Source organism: Penicillium daleae (genome assembly GCF_028827525.1).
Source record: "Penicillium daleae strain IBT 16125 chromosome Unknown utg000008l_segment0_segment0, whole genome shotgun sequence".
Taxonomy (NCBI): Eukaryota; Fungi; Ascomycota; class Eurotiomycetes; order Eurotiales; family Aspergillaceae; genus Penicillium; species Penicillium daleae.
This window is the reverse complement of record NW_026623156.1, coordinates 562,508-583,569: the sequence shown is the minus strand read 5'-3', so window position 1 is coordinate 583,569 and position 21,062 is coordinate 562,508. Positions and strand designations below refer to the sequence as shown.

At 50.4% G+C, this 21,062-nt stretch overlaps 7 protein-coding genes across 7 annotated transcripts; 3 read left to right on the top strand and 4 right to left on the bottom strand.

Annotated features, from left to right (window-relative positions):
• Positions 1 to 57: 57 nt before the first annotated feature.
• On the bottom strand, positions 58 to 4,079 carry N7458_008860 (ABC transporter ATP-binding protein; the record flags this gene model as incomplete). The annotated part of the gene is made up of 2 exons (XM_056912242.1): positions 58 to 3,083; positions 3,137 to 4,079. 2 exons carry the CDS (start codon positions 4,077 to 4,079, stop codon positions 58 to 60), a joined length of 3,969 nt encoding a protein of 1,322 aa, XP_056761091.1.
• Positions 4,080 to 5,294: 1,215 nt separating this feature from the next.
• N7458_008859 (GNAT family N-acetyltransferase) lies at positions 5,295 to 6,699 on the bottom strand (the record flags this gene model as incomplete). The annotated part of the gene is made up of 2 exons (XM_056912241.1): positions 5,295 to 5,666; positions 5,734 to 6,699. The coding sequence occupies 2 exons, from the start codon at positions 6,697 to 6,699 to the stop codon at positions 5,295 to 5,297; spliced, it is 1,338 nt and encodes a 445-aa protein (XP_056761090.1).
• Positions 6,700 to 7,368: 669 nt separating this feature from the next.
• sidH (enoyl-CoA hydratase/isomerase family protein) lies at positions 7,369 to 8,251 on the top strand (the record flags this gene model as incomplete). Its single annotated transcript, XM_056912240.1, has 2 exons — positions 7,369 to 7,597; positions 7,662 to 8,251. 2 exons carry the CDS (start codon positions 7,369 to 7,371, stop codon positions 8,249 to 8,251), a joined length of 819 nt encoding a protein of 272 aa, XP_056761089.1.
• Positions 8,252 to 12,283: 4,032 nt separating this feature from the next.
• Positions 12,284 to 13,162, bottom strand: N7458_008857 (WW domain binding protein 11; the record flags this gene model as incomplete). The annotated part of the gene is made up of 1 exon (XM_056912239.1): positions 12,284 to 13,162. One exon carries the CDS (start codon positions 13,160 to 13,162, stop codon positions 12,284 to 12,286), a length of 879 nt encoding a protein of 292 aa, XP_056761088.1.
• Positions 13,163 to 15,099: 1,937 nt separating this feature from the next.
• N7458_008856 (uncharacterized protein) lies at positions 15,100 to 15,759 on the top strand (the record flags this gene model as incomplete). Its single annotated transcript, XM_056912238.1, has 2 exons — positions 15,100 to 15,378; positions 15,529 to 15,759. The coding sequence occupies 2 exons, from the start codon at positions 15,100 to 15,102 to the stop codon at positions 15,757 to 15,759; spliced, it is 510 nt and encodes a 169-aa protein (XP_056761087.1).
• Positions 15,760 to 17,050: 1,291 nt separating this feature from the next.
• On the bottom strand, positions 17,051 to 17,638 carry N7458_008855 (ribonuclease P Rpr2/Rpp21/SNM1 subunit; the record flags this gene model as incomplete). Its single annotated transcript, XM_056912237.1, has 1 exon — positions 17,051 to 17,638. One exon carries the CDS (start codon positions 17,636 to 17,638, stop codon positions 17,051 to 17,053), a length of 588 nt encoding a protein of 195 aa, XP_056761086.1.
• Positions 17,639 to 18,022: 384 nt separating this feature from the next.
• N7458_008854 (ATP-dependent RNA helicase SUB2) lies at positions 18,023 to 20,153 on the top strand (the record flags this gene model as incomplete). The annotated part of the gene is made up of 5 exons (XM_056912236.1): positions 18,023 to 18,275; positions 18,891 to 19,301; positions 19,366 to 19,726; positions 19,780 to 20,037; positions 20,108 to 20,153. The coding sequence occupies 5 exons, from the start codon at positions 18,023 to 18,025 to the stop codon at positions 20,151 to 20,153; spliced, it is 1,329 nt and encodes a 442-aa protein (XP_056761085.1).
• Positions 20,154 to 21,062: the final 909 nt, after the last annotated feature.

Here is a 21,062-nt window from a genome sequence, read left to right as displayed (position 1 = left end):
CTGTATTAGAAACTAAATAGGATATACTGGGCTGAAAATCTATCTCAAATGTTCTCATCAAGTAGCCACTGTTTGGTGCATGACATTTTCTCGGTAACTCTCCGACCGTTCAAGCAACTCCTCATGCGACCCATGATCAATGCACTGCCCAGCCTCAATCAAGAAGATGGTGTCTGCCTTGCGGATAGTGTGCAGACGATGAGCAATTGCGATGACCGTGATCCCCCTCGCAGCCTTTTCAAGCCCGTCTTGCAGGAGCTTCTCTGATTCAGCATCCAGGGCACTGGTTGACTCATCGAGAATTAGAAGCTTCGGCTTCCGAACGAGCGCCCGGGCAATCGAAAGTCGCTGTTTCTGTCCTCCAGAGAACTGATTGCCATTAGGTCCGCAAAGGGTTTCGTAACCATCAGGTAATCCCATGATGACCTCATGGATATTGGCGAGTTTGCATGCCTCTTCAATTTCTTCCATGGTTGCTTCGTGGTCAGGTCTAGAACCGAGGCTGATATTGAACTTGATACTCCCCTCAAAGAGAACACTTTCTTGTGGGACCAGAGCAATTGACTCGCGGAATGCCACATCTTGGTGCTTGGTCACATCAACTCCATCGATGATAATACCGCCTGATTCTGGCTTATATAGTCTTTCGACGAGAGAAATGATGGTAGATTTACCTGCACCACTAGGCCCAACAAGGGCACAGAATTTGCCCGGTCGAATATCCAGGCTTAACCCATTCAAAACCTTGATATCAGGTCGAGCTGGGTAGGCGAAATGAACATCGTGGAATTGGACACTTGAAGCACCACTAGAGATGGTAAGTTTGGGATCTCCTTTAGCTTCGGGGTCGGTCTCTGTGGGCTCGGTAAGAGCAGGACCACGGATGTGTCCTTGCATTCCGTCCGATCCAATTTCAATCAGACACAGGATTCTTGCCATTGCAGCGCGTGCATTCGAAAGCTCAGGCGCGAGAGCAAACATTTGACTCCAGAGAAGCGCACTCACAAGGAGTGAGAACACTACAATCAAGAACTGGGTCTGTGTGTAAGTTCCTGCAATGATCTGCTTGGCACCCCACCAATATGCGAGGGCATTGACGCAATTACCAAGGAAATAGGTAATAGCCTGCCAGAGACTTGCAAGCACTGTGACCTTGAAAGTCTCCTGCCGAGGTCCCTTTAGAGACCGCCGATAGGTCTTCAAAGTCTCCTCCTCCAGAGAAAGTGAAGCGATTGTTTTGATAGATGTAACTGCCTCTGTGCCGATGTCGACAGACTTCGTGTATGCATTTTCATGGCGCTCTTCGAATTTCCCAAGCACATGAAGCTCCATTAAGCCAGCTCCAAGGAGAAGTGGCACCAAAGACAGACAAACAAGGGCGATCTTCCAGGCAATGATGTGAGTGAGGATAATCGCAGCAATAAGGTTGACGGTAATGGAAAATAGCGAGCCGATCACAGAGCCGCTCAGACCGGCCAGGGCATTACCGTCTCGAGTGATATAGGAAAGAAGCATTGCGGGAGTACGGCCATTAGACTGGTGCCACTGAAGGTCTTGCTCAAACAACGACCGGAACGACAGGACTCTGACCGAGTACACGACCTTTTCAGAGACCCAGCCAAATCCAGTCCAACTGGCAAAGTTCGCGAAAAACTCGATAATAGCCAAAACAAAGAACATCAGGCCGTAGAAGTCACCGCGAGATCGAATGCTATCGGCTCCCTTGCAAGGATTCAAACTTCCGACTGTATTGCCAAAGATGACTGCCTCTCCAGAGAAAGCTCCACCAACGATGCTTGCGCCGAGCAAAGCCACAAAGATCATCAAGAGATGGGGTCTCACAGCTGGGCCGTAGCCCTTCACCAATGCCCACAGAGATTTACGAGGAGTTTCCGGCTCTTCTTCCTCGTCACTTGAATCAGCTGCTGGGGTTTCAGTTGCCGACACCTGGTTTTCCTCTTGCTTTTTAAGGTGATCCTGCGACAAACTGATCTTCTCATTCTCCGTGTCGGTCAAGGAGACTTGATCAGACTTGCTAGCAGTGTCTTTATGTGAAGATCTATCGTTCGAAGACGCAGATCCGAGAGTTTGGAGGTTAACGAGTTCGGCGTAGGTTCCATTCTTGGCCATCAAGGTTGCATGATTGCCCTGTTCCACAAGGTTACCCTTGTGCATAACGATGATGTTGTCGGCGTTGGTAATTGTTGAAAGGCGATGGGCAATTGTAATCACAGTCCGACCGGTAGAGATGTTATTGATTGCTTTTTGAATACGTTGCTCGCTTCTTGAATCAAGAGATGCTGTCGCTTCATCCAGAATGAGGACTGCGGGGTCCTTGACCAAAGCTCGAGCAAGTGACACGCGTTGCTTCTGGCCACCACTGATGAGACGTCCACTTGAACCGACAGATGTGCCATACCCGTACTGCAACTTCGAGATGAATCCATCTGCATCTGCTAGGACCGCCGCGTTTTGGACGAGATTGACAATTTCAACAATTTCCGGGCCCCGTGCCTCTGCTGCTGCCACGAGATCCTTGCCATCTCTGACCTCCGATGCTAGGTCAGCAATGGCAGAGCTAAGAAGTGTCTCCTTCAAAATTTCATGACTCGGGTTGCTGGAATTGATCAGGCCGTGTGCGATATTCTCAAGCAAAGAACGGTCTAGAAGAGAAGGTTCCTGCTGAACCAGACTGCAAAAGCCTCGCAAATCGCGGAGGTTGACATCGCGTATTTCGTTGCCATCGAAAAGTATTTGTCCTTCCGTTGGATCATAGAGCCGAGTGACGAGGCCCGCAATAGTTGACTTGCCGCTTCCAGAAAGACCAACAAGGGCAGTGTGCTTTTTGGCAGGTAGAGAGATTGTGATATTATCCAGCACTTTGATTTCAGGTCGGGATGGATAAATGAAAGAAACATCCTTGAACTCAAATCCACCCTCTGCATCCGAGATGCGAAGCCCTGAGGTGGTAGTGCCGTCGATCAAGGGCTGACGATGAATGTCTTCATGCAGTTTCGCATAAGAGGCAACGGCTTGAACGAAGAGATGGAGGAATGGCGCGACCTGGCTCAACAACAAAGTGGCTAATTGATATGTCAGAAATTAGACTCGTCAAAAATAAGATCCCCCAGCTTACCTTCAATCAGAATGAAAATCACTGTAAAAGTAGCGCCAACAGTGAGTCCTGCGGAATCGTCACTCACTGCATCAGCAATGCGCTGAGCACCTTGCCAAAAGGCCAGACCATTGGCACTGTAAGCGATGAAATACAAGACTCCGGACTGAGTGCCGACAGCGGCTGCCTTCTTCAAGCCTTCGTGTTCTGCTAGCTTCAGAGCTCGGGAGAACTTTTCCTCTAGTCGGGCATTTGCGCCGAAAGCCTGCACCACGACAATGTTGGAAAGCGCCTCGGAGGCAATTGTTGCGGCGGAGGCAGCATAATCAGACATTAACCCGGTATACTTCTCGATATAGTGACTTCCAACGAATGACATCAGGAGATAGGCGGGAATCAATGAGAGGAGAATTGCTGCGAGTTCCCAATATTTGATGAATGCGACAATATAAGCCGTCACGAAGAAAGATATGGCACCAATTACAATGCCAACCTTCTCCGATGTACCTGAACGAATAGTCTGAATGTCACTGCTGAGTCGAGAAGCAACTTCGCCAGGTGGTAAGTCGTCAAAATGCGAAGGTTCTTGTCGAAGCAGGTTTTGCAGATAGGTTTCACGTAATCTCTGAGATAGACGAGCACCGTACATGGTCCAGCATGTGAGGTGGGCATAAATCAAGGCAAATTGGGCGATGGCCAGATACAAAATCAACAAGATCTTGCTGTTGATTTCGCTTTGGTAGCTCGCATTGGACTCTGAAGTGCTTGTACCACTACTTTCCTCGCAGCTGACGGAGTTGAAGTCATCAAGCAGTTGACCAAAGATGATTCCAATGATCGGGAACGGGACACCAGATGCTATCGCACTAGCCAGGCCGGTGAGGAGCATGCCAATATCGAGCTGCGATGGGTTCGCTGCCAAAAGTAGACGGGGGTAACCCGCCAGCTTCTGGAGGAACTTCATTCTGATTCGAGAATGAGACTCTCTTTTCTGCAATAATCGGTGCGTGGTTAGGTATATGAGTCGTAAGAAATTTCAGTTCCCTGTTGAACTTACCCCTCAGTGAGCTAGCTCTCGGTGGTGGTTTACTTGTAAAGATGCAGATTGGGGACCCCGAGATGCGTCCACAACCTGCTAGAGCGCGCCTTTATTCCAAATTTGCGCGACAAGAGGTTTGTTGACAACTATGAGGGCTTCGTTGTCGACTCTGGCTTGACGAGCATGTCAAGTTTGCAAATCTTCAGAGGGAGGGAGCTCTGCAGTTAACCCAAAAGAGTTTAGGAGATTTGCCGACATCGGTATGGACCGGTAGCTTTGGCTTCCGGATCAGATAACTGAACCCACTGGTCCCCTGAAGAAAAAAGACTCAATTGATGGAGAATTTTAGTCTCACGGGGTGTATGGGGCATGCAAAACGTGGTGATTGTTACTACTGTAACAAACGTATTGTTATATTACCGATCCACTCTCAGTATCGTATCGTATAGTAGTATACAAGGATGCTCAGGATAGAGCCACTTCAAACACTAGAGCGAAAGGGGCAACTTAGTCGACGCTCATTGGAAATCATTATCTCCCAAAAGAGTTGTCTGATCACTTCTCAACCCAGCATATTCGCCGCGAACGAGCAAACAAATTGTCTCTAGAACTGCTGAAGAACCTCCCCCGGGGATTTTTGATCATTCACCCTGCAAGGCTAACTCGGCCCGGCTGGCATCCCTCAACAATTCTGCGATTCCAGTGGCTAGTCTTGTCGAGAAGAAGACGGCATATGGACATGCGCTCCACATGGTAATTTCTTGGTAGTGATGGGAAATTACGGAGAACGGAGTACAAGCAAGCTGAACGGAACTTTCAATGGCTTAACCGAGGCCAGTGAAGAATACACGTCACGGTATCTCTTGACAAAGATCCTGGCCCTGGCACCCTACTGATTTCTGACAGCCCACTTTCTAGGAGAGTTTAGGAGATCTGAATTCACGTCAGCCTTTTAGGTCATGTGTCATCGGCAACGCAGACGAAGAGAACTAGCTCTCTTTGGGCGATTTCGCACTTCGCCCCGATAAATTCATTCAACTCAACTTACAGTTTATTTACTCAAGGAAAAATTTACAACAAGAATCTAGCTCTGAAATCGATTTAACAAAACTAGCTAGTGATATCGTACACTTCCAAATCTCAGAGCTTTGCATTCCAAGCGGCACGGTCAGCAGATTCAAGCGGCCTTTCACGCCCATCCCAGAACAGAGGGCACAACTGGAACCACTTCTCTCGACTGGCAATACTGTGAACTGAGCGTTTGTGACCGAGGTCGACGTACTTGCCGATCGTAAGACCCTGGGCATTCTCATAGGACAAGATGGTGTCGCCAGTAGCCTTTGGCTCGCCGACAACATTGACGGTTCGTGGGTCATCCAAGAAGCAGTAATGGATGCAGCTTGAATACCAGGCGTTTACACGATGGGCACCACGGAAGGAGGCATCGCCGACAAGCGAGTGGCGTCCACGGTCGTAATCTCCGGCATCGTAATGGGCACCGTAATGATCCTCCTGTAGATGAAATATACGTGTCAAGGACTGGGACGAGTCAATTCTCGAAAGTTCAACAGGGTCTTACCTTGGCCCAATACAGCTCATAATATGAGAAGCGGGTGTTGTCGAAGCGTCCGAACAAGCAAAGGACATGAGGGTCGAAGTGGAGTTTGCGCAGATAATTTCGGTGTTCATCCAGAGTTCCAGTCTCGTTCCAACCCTTCGCAACGCGCGGATCGTTTTGCCAGGTGTTGAAGAGCTTCAAATGCTCAAGATTCTCCCAATCAACCACCTCAAGGGAAAAGTGCTGATCAACCTCAGGGATGTATCGGCTGTAGACAATTGATCCTGGGTGTGGCTTTGGACGCCGTGTGGGATGGCGGGTATACACAGCCTCCTCTGGGAACTTCATAGTGATTTGATAGCTCTCAGGCATGATCGGGAACATGTCCAAAGGCTTGCGAAGAGAGCCATCTGTTCCGTCTCCAACTGCCCAGATCGGACGAGGGCCGGTTGGAGAAGCTGCGCCTTGCCAAAAAGCGCTTCGGAGTATCAACAAGTCATCAGATTGCCAAGTCGCCTTATCCTGGGGTCGGTGCCATGGTCTTGGGTGTTCGATCGCCAGGCCGGTTGTAAGAAGTTCTTTGCGAAGGATATCACTATCCCGACCGTCCAGAGTCAGTCTGAAGTATTCGTTTGTGGGAGTGGCAAGATAGATCGCATGAATCACATTCCAGATCTGACCCAGTGTAGGGCAATCCGACGTCCATTCGAAAGTGGTGAATGGACTCCGACAAGCCCGTGCCCAAGCGCTGTTATCTGACTCGGGGGGAGATTGATCCTTAGGAGGCAATGTTAAGTCGATCCATGATAATGAGTCGAGATGCAACGCCTCTATCAGAGGGCATCCATCGCTGGGCTGATTCTCCAAAACCAACTTGCGCTTTGTCGGTGTCGTCCCAGTAATTGGTTGCACTCGATATGTAGTAAGGAAAGGATGTGGCAGCTTCACTGGGGGGTATTTGGGCGAATTGGCTGTGCTGGGTGCCATCCTGATGGAATCTTGCTGGCAGACTTGGGACGAAAGGATGCGAATCCAAGTAGCAAAATAGAAAGTTGGCCAAATTAAAAGGCGAGATCCAAGAGAATCCGGTCGACATTAAACAGGCCATGCAACCTTTGAAAGCCGAGGCGTACGAGCTCAGACGGGAATTTCCGTGGCGGTACTTGTATTAGTCTAGATCCGTAAGATAAGAATTATCAATCAGTTGTATCATCTCGGAATATCCGTTCGAAACCTGGTGGTAATTGATGGGAACCATGGTATGCGGTCCGAGGTCGCCAGATCAGTGGCCTTGCTTACCAGAGCCATTCCTAATATTCTTTCTCTTACGATCAACAATGTCTTGAAATATCCTGTGCGGAGATCAGATTAGGAGGGCTTCCTTCCGTAAGCGAACTTTGTGGAGACAATCGGGGTGGATCAGTATGTTACAAATCATCACACGTATTTTACTGCCCTGTAATGGAAGAATCAATGTTCAGTACGCCTTAAAAGTCCCGCGCCAGGTACGTACGTTAAGGAACGCCAAGGGTATACTGTAGGCACTCGGAAAGTTGTAACCGGCTGAGCACATATTAATCTTGAGCAAAGTGACCATACCTTGCTGTTCCATTTCACATTGGTACTTAGCCTACGGCTTGCTAAAAAAAAAAAACCATGTCTTTGCGTTCAAATCCAGGACAGTATCAGCACTTTAATGTGACGTTTCCCCATGAGCGTGTGGTGCAGGTCACATTGAACAGACCTGAGAAATTGAACTCCATCACTCAAGTCACTAGCCGGGAAATTCAGAAAATTTGGGAGCAGTTTGATCAAGATGAGAGCTTATGGGTCGGCATCATAACGGGCTCTGGGAGGGCCTTTTGCACCGGCGCTGACCTTCAAGGTGAGGTTCCATCTATAGCAATCCGAGTTTTATCCATCACAGTGGCTAATCTGCGTCAGTATAGAATGGAATGCGATGAACAAGTCCGGGGTTATCAACAAAATGACTGCACCAGGTCTCGCTGGACTGCCTCGAAGAAGTGGCAAGAAGCCAATTATCGCAGCCGTGAATGGCATATGCATGGGGGGCGGTTTCGAGATGGTAGCAAACTGCGATCTTGTCGTCGCTTCCTCATCCGCCATCTTTGCTCTAGCGGAAGTGAAGCGAGGTATCGTCGCGGTCGCGGGATGTCTACCTCGATTGACTCGAACACTGGGGTTACAACGTACTATGGATCTTGCGCTTACGGGAAGAAATATCAACGCAAAGACTCTCTACGAATGGGGTCTGGTTTCTCGACTCGTGGAAACGGGAGATGACGTTGTGCAGGCTGCGCTCGCACTTGCGCAAGAAATGTGTGCCAATAGTCCTGATGCGTTGATTGTTGGTCGTCAGGGAATTCGATTGAGCTGGAAATCGGGAAATGTTGAGGAGGCAGTGACAACTCTGGAGAATGAGTGGTACCCTCAACTGATGGCAGGCCATAACTTTGGCGAAGGTATACAGGCATTCGTGGAGAAGCGCCCGCCAAAGTGGGTAAACTCGAAGCTATAGGTGTCGTTATTACCACAATTAGTGGACAGCTAGAATTTTACCGATGTAATCAAATCTTCCAGCGATGGGGATTTCCTTATTGCCAAGTTATCAATAATCATAGGATCAAAATCTCCGTCAAACTGCACAGGTCTCGCAGCTGTAGAGTTCGCAACAGAAAGCGTCATAGGTGGGAATAACGTTCTTCGGAGACAACCCAAAACAAGCTCGGATTACCTCGGAGGATGAAAAAACACTAGTGCTTGTATGTAAAGAAGTCATACAAGTACAGTGGTGTGTACGTGTCCCGCAACCTGAACGCGAAACGTCCCTGGCGGGGCTAATCTAATCAGATGCTTTAAACCACAGGTCAGATATAATCAGATTGGCGCCAAGAAACAAATGGAGAGAGCATAATCCAATAAGCATCTGCACAGAACCGGTGAAGACGCAGCAAGTTCTCGGCAAAAAAAAAATACGACGATGGTCGGAGATTTGTTTTCCCCCACAGCCTTCGCTTAATAGCCCCAAGATGGTGGGCACGTTGAGGAAGGTGGATCTAATACGAGCCACATGCAGCTCCGTCGATGTCTGAGACCAGACGCAAGCGATTCTTGTTCCGACGCGGACATTGAGGTCTGGCTGAGCCGAGACTTGCGAAGACATCAGATTTTTTTAGGATTTGGGTGGAACTTGGACGAAAGATGTGGCGGCACCATCCGTCTTACAAAAATTACTCTTGATACAAAATACATTACCTCTAGTATCTTCAGAAGTAAAATACCATACAGAACAAACAGTCGGGTTCCTGGGCACGATGCAACAGTAGGAGACCAGAGCCTTAAATCACCGGCATGGAGAAGAAAAAACATTTCCCTCCCATCCACTCAGTCACCGTATGTCTCTCCAATAATGTAGATTTCTCTTATGATCCCCACTGGAGAGCCTAATACAACAGTTCGCACTACATGCCGAGATTGGCATTGGGACTAGCAGGATAATCCATAGATTCATTGCCATCCCACAAATGCAACGCGTATATATTTTCTCGGCTTTACTGTCGAGAGAGACCAGCTAAAGGCGGAAATTAGTGCCGACATCCAAAATGGCCTTGCTGGGTTCCAATACACAAGACGACTTGCCTTGAACATTCTTGTGGTGCTTTTAATGAGATTCTATATCCTCATTTTGCTGCGGCTCTCGTTTTAGATATCCTTGTAGCCCTTACTTGGTGGTACTTTTTTTCATATCGTGAACCCTGGATGCAAACAAACGCTTACCGATCATTTCTCTCTGGTTGATCTAGACTCAAGGTCGCGGCTTCTGGGTCACGCAATAGATCACACTCGTCAAAAGAACTGCACCGCATTTCTGAGATCTTCGCTCAGAATCACACCTAATCATTTCAGGGCAGGGAGACCGATCTATTATTGGTGGTTCCAGTCGATTCTATTCCAGATTCGATGGAGACGTACTATGGGTACGTTCGCACATGCGCAGACGCCATTCTCATCTTTCAAGCTTGCGAAGACGGAATTTTGCCACGCCTTCAAAGGCGCCTCTCCGGGAAAGAGCGACTGTCTATCCGATCGGGATCAGTGTTCGTATGGGACGAAGATGAAGGGGGCATGCGACGATGGACGGATGGCAGATCATGGAGCTCGAGCCGAGTCAACGGCAGATTTTTAGCCTACCGGGAGATGGAAAAGGAAACACATCAACCTAACAGCTCCCAAGATGAAGATCACGGTCTTCGCTTCAAGGTCAACGGCTTGATAAAGCAGTCCTTCAGCATCACTGCCACGACTGGACGGCGCCTGCATTTAATCAGTTATCATTCCCCAAATTTGACCGACGACCTCCAAATTCCGACTTCCGACCCGACGATGCAGAGTGTCTGTCCTGGGAAATGCTTATTTCCAAAATCATTGGTCAACGATTTACAGAATTTCTCCGTTTTCGCTCGCGAGCAGGCAGAAGCCACACAATCAAGGTCTCGTTCTGAACTTTGCCCGATACCTTCTTCCATACCTTTGTTCGAAGCCTCACTCTCATCGACTACCTCTATAACAACACCTACCGTCAAGTCTCGTCTTTCATCCGACTCTATGAATAGCAGATGTTCTTTTTTGACAAGTTGACTCCCCCGGGTCGGCCACAACATCGTCCTACAGACCTACCATCACCAGGAGACAAGATCACCGACACTTTCAGAGCGTGGCCTGCACACAATTCCATATGTCTTCCTGCTCTTCCCCAACCTTTACAGAAAACGTCAAGTTCCCAATTATCTTCGACTTTCAGCGAATCACAATGCAGTCAACGACAAAGGCCGCCTACGCACAGCAAAGCCCCTCTACTTTCACATATACTTTCATAACGAACCAAGTGATCTCATTTCAGAAACCTTGATTTCTATTCTTGAACAGGTTCAAATCTTCAGCTCTCGCTTACCTAGAGCAACCTCGAGCCTGCAGGCCACATGTGTAATTCTTCTTTGTTGTTGGTTATAATAGAAAACACAAAGCCACCTCGTGAGGCCAGAAATGAATAACATCGAGCCCTACATACGAGGGTGGTCCTCTTTGTTAGCCAACTTGAAAGGGTTCTGAAAATGGAGTTGTCGGAGGTCTCCCTCCTCGTGTCTCCTTTCAACACAACAATAATCAAGGGAATCAGTCATTTCTGAATGTTTTCTTATACATTGAGCGAAACAACTGGGCATTTGACTTTGATGAATGTCACGACATATTCAAAGCTTTATTCGTTTCTTGACGATACGGAGAATAGGATATACTTATTTTACAGTCATATCTTTCAAGTCCCCAGTCTTCGCCATATTCAGCATGTCATCTCGGGATATTTTAATGACTTGGCCTCCCCCAGTACATACACCAGTCAACCACAATACCTCCTCAGCCAAGTGCAAGCCTCCTCGAATTCTACATCTACCACCATGTTCTTTCAATCATTTCGAGAAACACGTAACGAGCTAGTCAGCCGTTTAACCACTGCACACCACCGCCTCCGAAACCAACACCTCCCCCTCACCACCGTAGCCGAGTATTTCCTCGAGATCATCACTGACCTCAACATGCTCAAGCAAAAAGCTGATACAGAACTCTACCCACCCGATCAAGGAACGCACACCTGCTGCATCCACCGCTTAACCCAAATCCAGGTCCACCTTCGCGAGCAAGCTCTCCTCCTCCGGGATTATCCACAGGGTGAGCGTAGCCAGAAGGGACCCGCCATTTTCTACCCTGCTGTTGAGATGACCGCTGTTCAAATTTGGCGGTGTGTGGTAAATAGTCATCCAGATCGGGATGCGGCTCATATGGGGTTGACGGCTATTGTTATTAATGCTAATTTATGGTGTGATTCTGTTTGGGTTGGTGGGATGGAGGTAGGGACGTTGGAGGATCTTTGGCGGATGCTTGATGCGGGTGTACCGGGTTGTAGATGTTATCAGTGTCTTCGAAGACAATTTCAGGTTTGAGTTTGATTGCTTTGTTTGGCTGGGGGTCCGGGATTTCAGGTAGGTTGCTTTCTGGAGGTAGCCCCATACTGACCTCATAGCCATGTATCCAGCATAGCTTTATCTATTTCTTTCAGTCATATCTGTGGCAGGGTTCTCATTTTCCTCGCAGACATTGGCTGCGAGTTTCTGTTCATACTGTTATACAGTGGACCTTGTGGGATTTGCGAGATCGTATCCGCAGTCCGAGAATAGAAAGCACATGAAAATGATCGACTGGCGGGGTCTGAGGCACTGGCCTAAGGAAGATAAGCTTGTTTCTATGCTGTAACATGTGATCGTGGTTTATCATCAACAAGAGGACTAAGATAGATACGCTGACATCAACAGTCGGTCTAGAATATACCTGGCTGGGTATGCATCATTAAGTTCAAGATGAGGGCAGTGGCTTTGTCTGGGTCTTCAGGGGAGGTACAATAGTAAACTCTGTTTGGAATAGTATACATTTTGACAAGGACATCTCCTTGCATATGGTGTCTTGAATTCGTAGTATCCAACATGGGACATCAAAGGCCTTAAGCATCCTCGTCTTCAACTTCTTCCACGTGAGCCTGCTTCTTCATCTCTTGATTAAACCGTCTCTCTTCCTCTTCCAATAACCGCAGCTCCTCGGCCGTAGATTCTTGTTCTTGTTGTGTCGTGGTGCTTGGACTAGCTCCAGCCGGCCCAGCCATATACCCAGCCTTCTCAAGCTTGTCCATTTCCTCCGGCTCTAGCAATTTACCCGTGCCTCTGATGGAATCTTGCTTCATTCGGACCACCGCGGGTACAAATTTGTTGACAGCTTCCTTCCGCAAGTCACGGATCTCTGGCTTTGCCTCATAAACCGTCTTGGCCTCGACGACTGGCGGCTTCGACGGCAGCGCGTGGGGTCCCCGACGATCTGAATCCTCATTTTGTGCGGGGCCTCGCTTCCGCTGGTATTCGCGTGGAATAGGCGGTGGCGTATCGCGCGGCATTGGTATCCTCCGTACGTCCTCATCTGTCTCGCTTCCGTCGCTCTCTTCTTGCTGTCGGCCAAAGGCATTGTTTCGCCTCCGCTTTCCCAGTACGTGGTCTCCGCCTTCTCTCCGGGGGCCGTGAGGGCCGTCTCGCCCGCCCTGGTCGAACTTGGGTGCCTTATCGCCCAACGCTTCCCGGGCTTTCAAAACTGCCCGTAGATCCCGCTCGAGTGCTTCCAGGACTTCCTTGTCGCGTGGCCGTAGTTGCTGGCCCGATTCTTCCATCGATTTGAACTCATTGATCTGCCGCTGGAGTCGGTCTGGGTTGCGGCGAGCCAGCTTCTCGTTTCGACGTGCCAATTGTTCCGCCTTTCCCTTCTTCAGACTCTTTTGTTTTTCTTGTTTCCGCTGCGCCGCTGCAGGGTTGATGGCCCGCTCCTTGTCCTTAGCCATAATGACGGTCTATGTGCGCCCAATGGGTATAGTATTGTTCAAGGGTGTCGTAGCAGCGGGGATGGAAACGCGATCTCCGCGAATCGTCAAGTTCAGGATCCGAGGACCGTAGGATAAGCTCGGTGGGATGATGTCAACGGGACGGGTCAATACGAATTGAGTGGTAAGCTGTGTCTCGAGACTGGACCAGGCCCCTCGATCGGCTTCGCAGGACAGTGATCCGCACTCCGCGGGCTGCTCACGTGAAGAATAGCGCGACGAGCGAGTGCAGACAAGGGCAGTGTTCCGAGCTATGAGAGGCAGGCTAGAAACTCGTCGCTGCAAAGACTGCAGCGGTGTGTGATCAAAGCGTCAGTTCCCCGAGGTCGCAAAGATTGGGTCCAATCAGGCCGCTGGGTCGAGGCCAAGCTGCAGGAGGACCTGGAGATCGGAGAAAGGAATGAGTGCAGCTCACAGGCTGGAAATGCAAGATGCGCTATTCCGACTGCGTGGGTGTTGGGTGGGCGCGCATCGGTGAGTTGACTTGAGGCCCCGCGGTCGCAGTACCTGTGCCAATCGACGGGGCAAGGTCCGGGTGGGTTGGCCGTTGCTTCAGCCTCACGAGTTAGGCAGCGGGGGTCGGGCTTCGCGTGTGATTGGAGGGGATAGGGGAGGACGGTTACGTTTGTTGGACGACAAGAACGAGGCGAGAAGGTGCAGGAGCGAGAGTCGAGGTGATTCGAGAAGGCGGCGAAGAAGCTCAGAAAGGAAAAAGGCGGAGTGGGCGGAGAGCTTTCCATGGTTCGGAATGGATCCTGCTCTCGATCGTCGATGACAGCTCGAGCTACCGTATCCCGTTGCTATTGTCGATTTCTATATACAGAGTAGTACTATATCATGACTGTACACACTTGGAATAGAGGGTACATTGTTCTCTCTATACTCTCCTCGGTTCTTGACTGGCCTAGCTACCTGGAAGATCCTCCACCAGCCTCGAGGTACTACTGCTTGGAACAAAGATACCGACCAGGCCTATAGTCTCTCGACTGGGTACATGAGCCAGTCAGGTGCTGTCGGCAAGACTCTAACCCTCAAGAGGACTCCTCCTGGAGTAGTAGTACTGTATCTAACTGGATCATCTGAATCCTCTCAAGCCCTCTCTCCACATCTGCAGCATCTCTTCTAGCCCCATCGCCCTACTGCGATGCACCACAGAATCCCCAGCCATAGACTCCCCCAAGAGCCGCTCAACCATGATCCTTGAGTCCCTTTGGTCTTTGTAGTCGTCTGTCCATATTCTGCAGTATATTGCTTTTTTGCCGCCTCTGTCCTTTCTCTAGAATCTCCCAGGATACCTATTCGCTAGCCCACCAAAGGCTCCCCCTCTTCCCCCCCCCCCCCCCTTCTAACGGAGTCTCCGAGGTATCAGATTTCCCCGAAACCCTACGGCTGTGCTTTCCACGCCCAATTCCAGCATTTCCACTCTTTGTCCCCCTCCTCCGGCCCGCGATATAAAATTCGCGGCATACCACTGGCTCGCTCTCCTGGTTCGGTGTAACGGACCTTCACGAGCCGCGCCTCAGTTGCCGCCCAGCACACCACCTTTTTCGCAATCTTGTCACCTTCCCTGCCTCTCCCGACTCATTCCCTCTCTCTCTCTCTTTCTTTCCAGACCTTACGCCCGAGGGGTCTTCTATTCTGAACTCTACAGGCCCTCCTGATTCCCCCCCGTCTCCTCACTTTGACCTCCCCGCATCCACTTCCTCCCACCGCTACACCACAGACCACCACCACCACCAGCACCAGCAACAACAACAGCAGCAGCAGCAGCGCCTCCCCCTCCCCACACACATACCGACTCGTCACGTCCACCATGACCTACGGTCCGTTCGGTCTCACCTCGAGTTTGATCGGCGCTTCGTAGACTGGCGGTTAGAGCATGTCTCTGCCGGGTCCAAATGTCTGTCTCAGCAGCTTCGATCCCCGACACCTCGCTTGGCCTCACCTCCTCCGAGATCCAGATCCTCCGACAACAGCAGCAGATTGCCCTGCAGGGCGGCCATGCCGGCAATGGAGTCTCCAGGGGCCGCGGTACTGGCCGAACCAGCAACTCCAGCTCTCGCGCAACCAGCGCCGCCAGCAGCCAGGGCCGCTTGCTGCTGGACCCTATGAGCCTTCGCGCCTTGTCACACCAGCTGGATGGTCTGCAGGCTCAAATCCGCGGTCGTATCGAATATGTATGTATTGTTGATGGTCGTTCCCCGCATGGTCACCCCTATAGCCCGTACCTTACTGTCAACCCCCCGTCCTCCCTACTCCATAAAAAAACTTCAAATGGAAGACTTGATCGCATAATCCTGACATGAAATTTACTCCACTTGATGTAGTTGGAGGATCAGATGCAACTCTCTATACAGAACAGCTATGACCGCGCCGGGAACGTGATCCGAAACGCGGACGCGGAGATCGCCCGTACTCGGTCCATTCTCGCCAGCATCGATGAGCTGGATAATGAGCTTGCCAAGATCTCCCACATCCGCGATATCGTCAAATCCTTTCGCGGTCGAATCGAGACTCTAGATCATCGCATGGACCAGAGCTCCCGCCGGCGACGCTGATGCCATTCCAGCAGCCCCATCCGCTCTATCCTACCGAGATCCCACCTCCACATATACTACCTCATGAATCACATATCTACCCCCTCCATACAGATGGGGCCTGTGAGGCTGTTTCACCAGGAGACAGCCCTGCCCTGTTACCTTACCTGATCCCAGTGGGCAGGTATTCCGTCGACATTCCTCTGCTCACCTATCTATAACTCCTACCGACACCTTCTCATGACCTCGGTGCAAACCAAAACACTTAGCCCCTCCAAAATGGAAGGGGAAAAAAAGGAAAACAAACTGATATACGAGTACGGTCCTCGCGGACACCCTTTCGTTCGACTTCACCCAGTCAATCCTCCCATTTGTCTTGTCTTTTTTTTCTTCTTGGGTCTGTTCTGCATACTTTGACTTATTCACTCTTGATTTGAAAGAACTGCATGCCTCGCGGCACCTTTTACCCCAGGGCTGGACTCGTTGTGAGTCATCTGCGGGTATGACCAGGATTTGCAGTGTTTTTGGTGGCGCTCGGGTTCTGTGGCTGTTTGTTCTAACTACTTTGGACTCTTGCGCTTTCGTTTCCCAGGCTACAGGCCTTGTCTGAATCTGACGACTACCATGACGATGGACTTTTAATGTTTGTTTCTTTCTGTTCCTTGGATCTTTGCTTTGAGCGCATAAACATGTTACTGTTGTTTGCTGTCTGACTTGATGTGTGCTACCATGTCCAGTGGTTTCGATTCCCCTCTCTGCGAATTTTGTATATTGATTCAGGCGGTTGGCTTTGTCTTGGCCACTCCCCAACACAAAGATGATCAGATGATCACAGGTTTTCTTTCGGAGCTTTTCTTGTACGGTTGTAACTGGAGGAGCCATTTCCCGAGGCTTTGAAATTTGTTGCTGAGCCCGTCTGTAGCAGTCCTGGCTGTCGTGTTTTGGTAGTGGCCCACGATCAGTGGTGGCCTTTAAACATGTGCTCAGGAGCTGACAGAACCTCATCATGGAGTGTGGTTCGAGCAGCAAGATTTGAGATTGAGGGCTGTGAAGCTGATGTTCACTAGGGATTTCTCATAGATGATCACTAGCTGTCATTGGCATCCAGTTGGAGCCACATCCCCCGAATCCTGCCTGATAATCATGCCTAATGGCCTCAGACCCATCAAACAGTGTGTTTTCGTCTTCATAAATCGTGTAGATTGGAAGAAGTCCTGATTGTAACACTCAGAGCATGGTCAGGTGCTAACTCAGATCCAATCATCTGGTAGAACCCCCTATAGCATTGAGTGAAGTAGAGGAGTAGGCAGATTCACGCTGCGCCAGCCTGATCCTGGTTCTCCACTTTCCCCTGCTGCACCACCTCTTTTCGCCGCTCGGATAGCTTCTTGCTACGCTTTTCTGTCTGGGGGAAGCGTTTCTCAGTGTTGCAGACGAGACAGCGTATCACCAGCACGTCGGCCCATGGCTTCTTGCGTCCACGACTTTCATTTCGAATCTCCTGCGTACAGTTGACCCCTGCGATGAGAGTGGTATCACATCGCTTGCAAAGAGATCTCTTCACCGGTATTGACAGTCGAGTCTGTGTCTTCAAAGATACGCCACGCATGTGAGAGATAAAGACTCTGGAGAGATTGGTCAAAGGTTTTTTTGTTGCCTTTTGACGAGTAGAGACTTGAACCATGTCCACATCCTTGCTCAAATGAGTGTTTGGGATAATTTGTTGCTCCGTATTGTTGGCCAATGTAGTTTGGGAGTTGGTTGTATTGGTCCCTGCCGCAGTCTTGCCTTCTAGATGGATATCCTGGAGATAGCTCGCAGCCTGCTGCAAATAATCCATCCGGGCTTTCAGGTGGCTTTTGGCATTTTTAGCCTCTTTCTGAATCCGCACCTTGGCCATTGTCCGCTCCACTGCAGAGGACAGCTGAATGAGGCGCTGAAAGGAGCTGAAACAATTGACGCGTCAAGAACAAAATCGCCCGAATGGAACTAGTCCCGATGCGGCAGTCGGCAGCCTAGTCATGTGACCCGACCGCGTTCTCTTCCACTTCGGCGCATCCCTCGCAGGCGCAATCCCCTCTCTGTCATCTCTTTCCTGGCCGACCTCGTCCCCTTTGTACTGCTCAATTCCAAGGGACTCTCACCAGTCACTGTTTCCATCTTCCTTTCCATCCCCATCCATCCTTCTTTTCCCTTCCCCACCCCCCACTTCTTGACCTTCTCTCACCTGAGAAGACGCGACACGACCACCTTTCATCTCTCAGTCTCACCCACCATCGCCACCATGTCTCACGAAGAGGATCTCATCGACTACTCCGACGAGGAGCTGGGAACCACCGCGGCCCCCGCGACTGCTGCTGCTCCCGCCGCTGCCAACGGCGATGCGGAAAAGAAGGGCGACCTGACCGTTTCTGGTGGCCGCCCCGACAAGAAGGGCAGCTATGTCGGCATTCACTCCACCGGTTTCCGCGACTTCCTGCTGAAGAACGAACTCTTGCGCGCCATCACTGACTGCGGCTTCGAACATCCATCGGAGGGTTAGTCTAACATTTCTCCCACATGCCTTCCTCCATTACTCCAAGCTCCAACGTCTGTCCATCTCCGCGGGAATTCGGTATATCTGTTTGGGAAACACAGTCGTCGTCGAATCTGCAGGCGACATGAGAGGCTCCATGGTCCCTGAGAAATGGGATACATACACTTGGTTGATCGGCTGTGCGACTCGGCGCTCTGCCGGGGTCTCTGTGCGTGGCCTAGAGCCATGGCCATGGTTGTCATTTGCTTCCAGCTGTGTTTTGCTTTCCGCGGGCCCTGCAGCTGTTTTGCTGTGATACGAAGCCATCAATTCTGTCGGTGACGCCGGTAATAGGCGTTGCCCCCCTCATGTCGTCTGCAAATGCAGATTCCTGGCACAACCGTTTTCTGTTATCACGGCCTCCCTTGACCCCTTGGTGTGGTTGATGGCGCCGTGAAATGACGAAAGTAGCGACTGGGGATGATAAGTTTGAGTATCAGTCGTGTTGTAGTTTTGATGTGACGGTTTCGGGAGATGGACGGACGCACGGACAAATACCCTGCGACACGATTGTTCTTTTTTTGCTGCTTCACCTTGAGTCGAAACCAAGTCTAACCACCGCTCCGCCTCCCCACAGTCCAGCAGCACTGCATTCCCACCGCAGTCCTCAACGTCGATGTTCTCTGCCAGGCCAAGTCCGGTCTCGGAAAGACCGCGGTCTTCGTCCTGACCACCCTCCACCAGCTGGAGCCTGTCCCGGGCGAGTGCTCCATCCTTGTGATGTGCCACACTCGTGAGCTTGCCTACCAGATTAAGAACGAGTATGCTCGCTTCTCCAAGTACCTTCCCGATGTCAAGACTGCCGTCTTCTACGGTGGTACTCCCATCGCCAAGGATATCGAGGTCCTGTCCAGCAAGGAGACCTACCCCAACATTGTGGTCGCCACCCCCGGTCGTCTGAACGCTTTGGTCCGCGACAAGAAGCTGTCTCTTCGCAACGTCAAGTCCTTCGTCCTTGATGAGTGTGACAAGATGCTTGACCAGATCGGTAGGTTATAACCAACTTCTGCCTACTCGAAGTTTGCGGCTCTAACAATCCTCGTTTCTTTCAGACATGCGCCGTGACGTCCAGGAGATCTTCCGTGCCACCCCCGCCGACAAGCAGGTTATGATGTTCAGCGCCACCCTGTCCCAGGAGATCCGCCCCATCTGCAAGAAGTTCATGCGCAACCCTCTCGAGGTCTACGTCGATGACGACACCAAGCTCACCCTGCACGGTCTCCAGCAGTACTACATCAAGCTCAGCGAGAACGAGAAGAACCGCAAGCTGAACGAGCTTCTTGATAACCTGGAGTTCAACCAGGTCATTATCTTCGTCAAGAGCACCCTGCGTGCTAACGAGCTGGACAAGCTGCTGCGCGAGTGCAACTTCCCCAGTATCGCTGTCCACTCTGGTGTCAGCCAGGAGGAGCGGTAAGTTGTTGAAGTAAATTTGCCTTCCCATGCCCAGTACTAACAGCTAGCAGTATCAAACGCTACAAGGAGTTCAAGGAGTTCAACAAGCGCATCTGCGTTGCCACCGACGTCTTCGGTCGTGGTATCGATATCGAGCGTATCAATTTGGCCATCAACTACGACCTCCCCGCCGACGCCGACTCCTACCTGCACCGTGTCGGTCGTGCCGGCCGTTTCGGAACCAAGGGTCTCTCCATCTCCTTTGTCAGCAACGAGGACGATGAGAAGGTCCTCAAGGAGATTGAGAAGCGCTTCGAGGTCGCCCTTCCGTACGTACCCACCCATCACAACCACTACCGTTTCCACTATCCAGAACAAAACTAACCAGCATGCAAACAGTGAGTACCCCGAGGGCGGTGTCGATTCCTCGACCTACATGGCTTAAGCCTTTCCTGATGCCCCCTGGTTCTGCGCCAGCTATGCGTTGGCAATCGCATCCACAGTCGCATTTGCTGTGCTAGCTGGCGGTGAAGCTTCGTTGAATTTCTCCCCCCCTTTTGTTTATCTCTTTTTCTTTTTGATCTTTCGATATGGCGCAATAGCTCGGCTATGGGTTGTCTTTTCTGCTTGGGGTCCGCGCGGCGGATCCCGGCTTGTATGTCAGATAAGAATGCAAACAAAATGCACCAAAATATCCAACATTACAATGTATCAAGTCTGCTTGTCTATTGAGCTTGCTAAGTAGTCCTAACCCACCTTGTACAGCGGGAGAAGTCGCGGGTGCGTAGCCTATCGATGCTATGCAAGATCCTGATCCGTCAAAGAGTATAACCCTCTAGGGCTTGCTCATGGGTCAACTCATGGGAGTGTTCCTAAACGTACACGTTGGCATACAAGCTTTTGAATACACTACTTAGTCCCTTCTACAGCATCTAACAAGTCAGAATTCAAGCTCGAGATGTCTCTTCCATGGCCATCCAGCCGGCTCACGAGCACAATAATAAGGGCATAGGTGGCTGGGATACAATGACAGCATGAAGGTATTACAGCGATCTTCAGCGAGATTTGATGAATGTCGATGATAATTGTAGATTTGCACAACATGCCGAGCAACTTAAGACCTGGTGGAGTAGATGCCGAATCTCATATTTTTTGGGCTTCTTTCTAGGATGGGAATGCAGAGGGGGCTTAAGACACTAGCAGTCTTTACATCTGTCACATCGGTAGTAGCGAGATACCTGTCCCAAGACTGTTAATGGATCAGACTTCGGCGGGAGTGGGAGTTGAATATGCAAGATTTCTCTAGGATAGTAACCTCCCATCGATCTAAGCAACAAACATTTAGAACTGGGGT